Genomic DNA, 6,000 nt, shown 5'->3' on the forward strand with positions numbered 1-6,000 from the left:
ATGCTTTTATTGTGAAGAAGAGGAAATGCATCGTGTTGATCACCAATATAGCAGAGCGTCATTAGCAGCTATCCTCCAATGAAAACAGGCCTAATCACCTAGATATGGACAAGTTCTATGCCAGGCTCTTTCTGTGCTTTGGGCGGTCTGCGTACCTCCAACATGTCATCATGGTCGACAGCTCTACCGTACTGTGCTGTGCAGTGGGACAACATTTGCAACTGACAGCCATTCAAAGCACGCTCAGTGCTACTTCCTCCCCCACTATGGAAAGACCCTACATGTTGTCCGGTCGGCTCAGTAATCCCATCCAGCCATAAGGGGCACATATGTGAATGGCGCTTATTAGGTTTCCACACAAAAGAGCCCCAGCAGGCTTCAATCAATGGGCTGCAGGCTGCTGAGCTGTGCAGTAATGTTCCCACTCTCTGTCCATTAGAGGGGTGAGTACACAAGGAGAAGACACCAGCGCCTGGCCCACCTGCAGTACATCTCATATGAGTTTATCACGAAAGCACTTTTCTACTATACCCCTCATGTTTGAAAGCCATGCAGGTAGTTTGTTTAATCTACCTCTGAGACTCCTGCAACTACCACAATACAACTGTAACCTTCCAGACACTCAGGTAACTCAGGATCATCCACAAACCGTCTATTGTCAAGAAGCATTTAATGAAGGACAAAAATGGCAAAACCTCTCAGGTCAGTGAAGAATCCAAAGCAACTGAGACATTCTCTCTGGGAAGAAAAAATAATTGCTGTTGGTTTTAAAGGTAATTTCTCAGTGTTTCAAAAAGGTCCAATTTGTATGAATTCCTAACTCACTTTGTATGGCAGCCGACCCGACCAGTAATCCCTAAGCATCAGTATTTGAGGGGCTGGAATCAAACCTCAAAAATCAATTGTCTTACAAACTGGACGTTTATGAAGGAAAGGTGAAGGAGATGCTATGTTCATGTCAGATGAGTTGGATGGTAGGTGGGGGGAAGAAAAACATTCCCATGTTTGTAACTTCCCTGAGATCAAGTCATTGGTCAACTCAAGACTTGTGATTGCAGAGTTGGTAGTGTAATGGTTAAAAAATCATTGGGAACTGACAATACAAGAGTGTAAGTATTAAAGTTGGTCTCAATCACCTTGAATGCTGGGCTGGCTGACTTTAGACGGCCATGTTTGTTTGCTCTTTAGGCACTTTCATACCATCATGTGCCAAGTCGGACATATTGAAACTGTCAGAATAGTCAGTGTTGCCACTTCCCGAGACTTGGATGTTGACCTGTATGCCATTAACAATCCAAACACTGGTAATTACATTAACTTTGATATGACGCTAAACACAACATCTGCAGACATCTGCATTGAAATATTAATGTGAACTGACCCTTTAAAAACAACAACTCCTACAACAACAACAACAAATCAATAGCTAAATGGGTCCTTGAAGCATAGTACTCTGGACCCCACTAATGATTTTTTAATGAATGCCCAGGATCCTCATCCAACAACAACGTCCCGTTCATGTAAGTGCAGAAGTGCAGTGGCAGAGTGTTTTGAACCAGATCCAATGCACCAAAACAAACTTTTTTGCTCAAACTGCCTAAACTAGCGTTGCTACAGAATTCAGATCATGCGCTGGCCTAAATCTTCCCCGCTCACTCAGGGGGATGGGAGCCATAGGAAATGAGCGTAGCACGGAGTCTGAAGTTTTTTAGGAGGATGTGAGATGAAAATAGACCAGTGTACGAGAATAATGTCTGCAGCGAGAGGTCAGTGGATCCTGAGTGTGCGTGGCAGAGGAGTAACTTATCGTGTTAAAAGAGGATTGCAGGCAGGTCACAGTGCAGACAGACAGACACACACAGAGGCTGAACATGAAGATTAACTTATTACTGAGAGGTCACTGTCCCTGCAGGGTGAATAACACTGCAGGAAAGTGAGAGGGGAGGAGAGGACTGTGCCCTATTGTGTCACTGCCTTTGAGACTGTGGGTTGAAAAAATGAATACAGTAAACTTGTTTAGAGATTCTGTAAGATTCCCTTACGATGACTAAACCATACAGCTGTGACTGCGGGGGATGTTCCTAAGTAGCTTCTTTTGTTTTGTTTTTCCACATCAAGCTGTCAGTTTATAATTGACGACTTTATCATATTAGTTTCCAAACTTTTATCACATTGACTTTAACCCGTTATGTGTTTCAAGCCACCTCCTATCCTGCAAGCAATAAAGAGATACTGGATTGGGGAGGGGAGCTTCCATCTTTCGAGTCCCGAGGGGGAAATCCTTTTAAAGACAGTCAATGCACCACAAATTGACCCTACAACAAAACACACACACACACATCAAACCAGAGGTCTTAAAAGGTACTCAAGGCACCTTCCAGCCCACGCAGACCTGGCTAACAAATGCATACTAAAGAGGGGGAGAGTGGAAGACGAGAGTCCAGCTGAGATCAATGATGCACATTAACAGAAGCCTGTGTGAGGAGGGGGTCCATGGCACTGGGTCAAACATGTCAGAGCAGTTATGTCAATGATGCAAATGATGTGAACCGGTGCAAGGGAAGCCGTGCATTGCATCCATTACACTGTGATGCCCTCCAGAGTTTAATGGACAGAGAGGATCTCAGTGATGTCAGAGTAACTTTTTTGTCTGGACATAAATATTAAAAACGCACAAAGCAGACAGCATCCAGAGCCATTATGTGCCTGTGACTATGTTCTGAGTGACTTTTTTTGGTGTAACTGGCCTTGAGGCTGGAGTCGTGCATATTTGCATGGGTCATTTAGCCAACGCTCAAGGCAAATATCAAGCTTTTATGAAATCAATTGCATGTCTGAATCAATGCACATTATCTGTCAGCAATACAATCAAGTGCTGAGCCTCTCTCGTGCTCTGTGGTCACACAAGGTGGTGATTTATTGCATCCATCATCACCCTTACCCTCCACTAACTCATCCAGACTGGTGATCTTCTTGCCTCCGTCCAACGCGTATAACGCCCGGACTCCCTGAGGGAGGTTGACATTGTCCGACAGGGACCTGGTGAGCTCCATGAGCAGAGCATCCAGGGACCTGAACCGGTCGCTGGACACGGCGTACACCAGACCTTTAAAGTATTTGTCCCCGTTGCGGTAAAAGCGCACTTTTCGGGCTTTCTTCTCGGACGTGAGGGACTGGAGGGTGCGTGTGCGGTAGAAGCTGCAGTGCGCGCTGTGCGCCGGGCTGGGGACCAGACCGTTCCCCCTGGAGCCCGAGTGGGACCCGGACACGGAGTTGGTCCTCGGCGTCCGGTGCGGCTTCTCTCGCTCCTCGAAGTGTTCAAACTCAATACTTCTGCTGAGCGACATGTTGTCGGTCACTATTTCTCTGTACGCCTCAAACTAAATCCCAAAACAGAAGAGGCAACTTTTCTTTTTATCCAGAGAGCGCAGGAGGATGACAGAGAGGGTAACACGTGTGCGTCCCCAGCCTCCTTCACTTCCAAGTCCAGAGAGGGACTACTCGCTGCACCGGTACAGCTCCCAGAAAATAAGAAACAAGTCCGGGAATAATCTTGAAAGTCCACAGAGGAACCGATTCCGCGTCCTGCCTGACTGATCCGGTGAATCGATCCGTCTACCTTACAAACGCGCAGCAGCAGCAGGAGGAGGAGGAGCGGGTAAATCCAAACGCCGGCTCGGGTTTATCCGGACGAAAACGTGTCGGATGATGAGCAGCTGTGCTTGACAGACATCGCACTGGACCTGCCGTCGGGATTCAAACAGAGGAGAAATTTCGCAAAACTTCGGCGCACCGCACCAGAGACCGCAAGCCGCCGCCTTCTCCACCTCACATCCTCTCCGTGACTGGTCCGCAGCTCGAGCTGTCAAATCAATGGATAATGAGAGCGGGGAAGCCCTCCCCGCCCCAGGGTCCTAATGCTCTCTATTGTTCCGCCGATTTATTCAGGGTCCGGAAACAATGAAGTTGACACTCATCCTCAGTGACCCAATAATGTGTTCAAACTGTAGGAAAAACACCAGAGAAACTTATTTGGTGCGTTAAAGGTGCGTTATGTAGATTTAGGTAGGAATTTTATAACCTTTTAATCAGACGAGAAAAATCGACTAACGATTGACTGAATTTGTTTAAATGCGTGAACAAACTAAATAAACAAAATCTCTTCGTTTTTCATGACTGAATAAAATAACAGACCTTAAAGTTCAACACAATTTCATACTTTTTCACTTTGTTTGCATGTGGCGGACCCTGCCACCTTTCTAGCTTCAAACAGTCTCCTGAGAACCTTTTATTTTCCTCTGAGAACAGCTTGTTTATTCAGTTATGGCAATTATGTATATATCTGAGTTTGTATTATCACCTCATTATTATTGTAAATATTAAAATTCTGACTGTGAATGACATAGTGTGCCTTTAATGATCAACACTTCTAGATTTGTTGATCCTGGGTCAACAAAACAAGGTTTAGAAACAACACAGTTACCCTGAGTAAGAATATTATAGGACAATTAGCAATATTTTACATTAGCAGATATTAAATTTAGCATGCTAGGTTAGCCAGCGTACATTCATTTATTCTGCAGGGGCTTTTTTCCAGCACACATAAATGAAAAATGACATTATTTTAATTATGGTTTTTATTATTAGGTATGCCAATATCAGAGGCTGTAGGTATACCAGTATGAAAATCACTATTGTGCCATACTCTGGGTGAATATTCGATTCTGATTGGCTGGAGGGTGTCATTTAACTTCTGATATATGGACATCTCTTGATCTCCTGACTTATTTCCATGGAAACAGCCTGTTTACTTTATGAGGTACAGGTGTACAGAAATCACTTAGCATTTTTGCACATCCAGTTCTTTTGTCTCGAAGTCTTTTTAATTGTTTTCTCGGTTAAATGCCTGAAATTAGGTCTGTGTTCCACAGGCTTAAGATATTTACACATTTACACTATAAAGTTTTGTTCTACAACATAAAACACATCATTACATTTTTCACAGTTTAATTATGAATCGCTTAAGCGTCTTAAAAACAGGAGTTGCTGACAAGTGGCTGAATGAAACTACATGGACATCAAACAATCATCATTGTCCGTCTTTACAGGCCGACTCTAACAGCTGAAATAAAACATAGGTGAGTCTAAAGAATAGTTTGCCCTACAATGAAACTGATTTCTGTCAGCTGACAAATCAGATGGATTGCAATAATTGCTAGATGGACTTCTTCACTGTTCTGTAAGATACTGTCTTTCATTGAAACTATTTTAAGTCTTTGAACTGCACTGTTACTTTTATTCTTTAGTCTTTAAAACAAATTATTTTTTTTAACTTGTTTCAATGTTTTGTTTCTTGATGTCTTCCTACTTGTCTTTTGTAATGTAATGTAATTCTATGGCCCTGTAAAGCACTTTGGGTTGCCTTGTGTCTGTATTGTGCTATATTAATCACTTGCCCTGGCACACAGTAACCTATATGAAAACAGTAGCCTTCATCGCACAGAGAAAGATAAACATAGAGATAGACAGTAGTCTCTGAGGACATAAATACAGGATGTCCGTGTTGCACAGTGCAGCAAATAGGCCTGCTAAGATGGACTCTCCACGACTGCCAAATAGCGAGCCTGGATTATAAACGGGGCGATGCCAGTTTTACTGACCGCCTGGTGGGTTCCTCACCACCATTCCCTGCCAGGCTCTTACCTTCCTGCGTCACCAGCTGGCGCAGCACAGCTCAGACCTGAGCCACTCTGTCACTGCGGCCTGTCAGAAAGCAGGGCAAACAGTAGTATGGGCAGATTGGGGATGAGTTAACCCACTTTTCAACTCAATAGCCTAATTCCTGAAGCCAACGCAACTGAAACCACTGATTCTATCTTTGTCGCACTTCATTAGGGACGAGCTAGTTTTGAAAGGCCCTTCAGTAACTTTTGACCATTAAAAATCTACAGGCAAAGTCGCATGTAAATTAGAACTGATTAAGCCACTTTTGCCTGTTTT

At 43.9% G+C, this 6,000-nt stretch overlaps 1 protein-coding gene across 2 annotated transcripts in view; it reads right to left on the minus strand.

Moving 5' to 3' along the window:
- The window catches only part of dclk2a (doublecortin-like kinase 2a), a 41,408-nt gene extending 37,404 nt beyond the window's left edge, over positions 1–4,004 (minus strand). For both annotated transcript variants that reach the window (XR_005075206.1, XM_037099038.1), the window contains exon 1: positions 2,942–4,004. Coding sequence is in view for 1 of the 2 variants with exons in the window: in XM_037099038.1 (XP_036954933.1) it covers positions 2,942–3,347 (406 nt within the window). In the remaining variant the exon portion in view is untranslated. The remainder of the gene's footprint in view (positions 1–2,941) is intronic.
- Between the last annotated feature and the right edge of the window lie 1,996 nt (positions 4,005–6,000).

This window comes from Acanthopagrus latus, chromosome 1 (assembly GCF_904848185.1).
Source record: "Acanthopagrus latus isolate v.2019 chromosome 1, fAcaLat1.1, whole genome shotgun sequence".
NCBI classification, from domain to species: Eukaryota; Metazoa; Chordata; class Actinopteri; order Spariformes; family Sparidae; genus Acanthopagrus; species Acanthopagrus latus.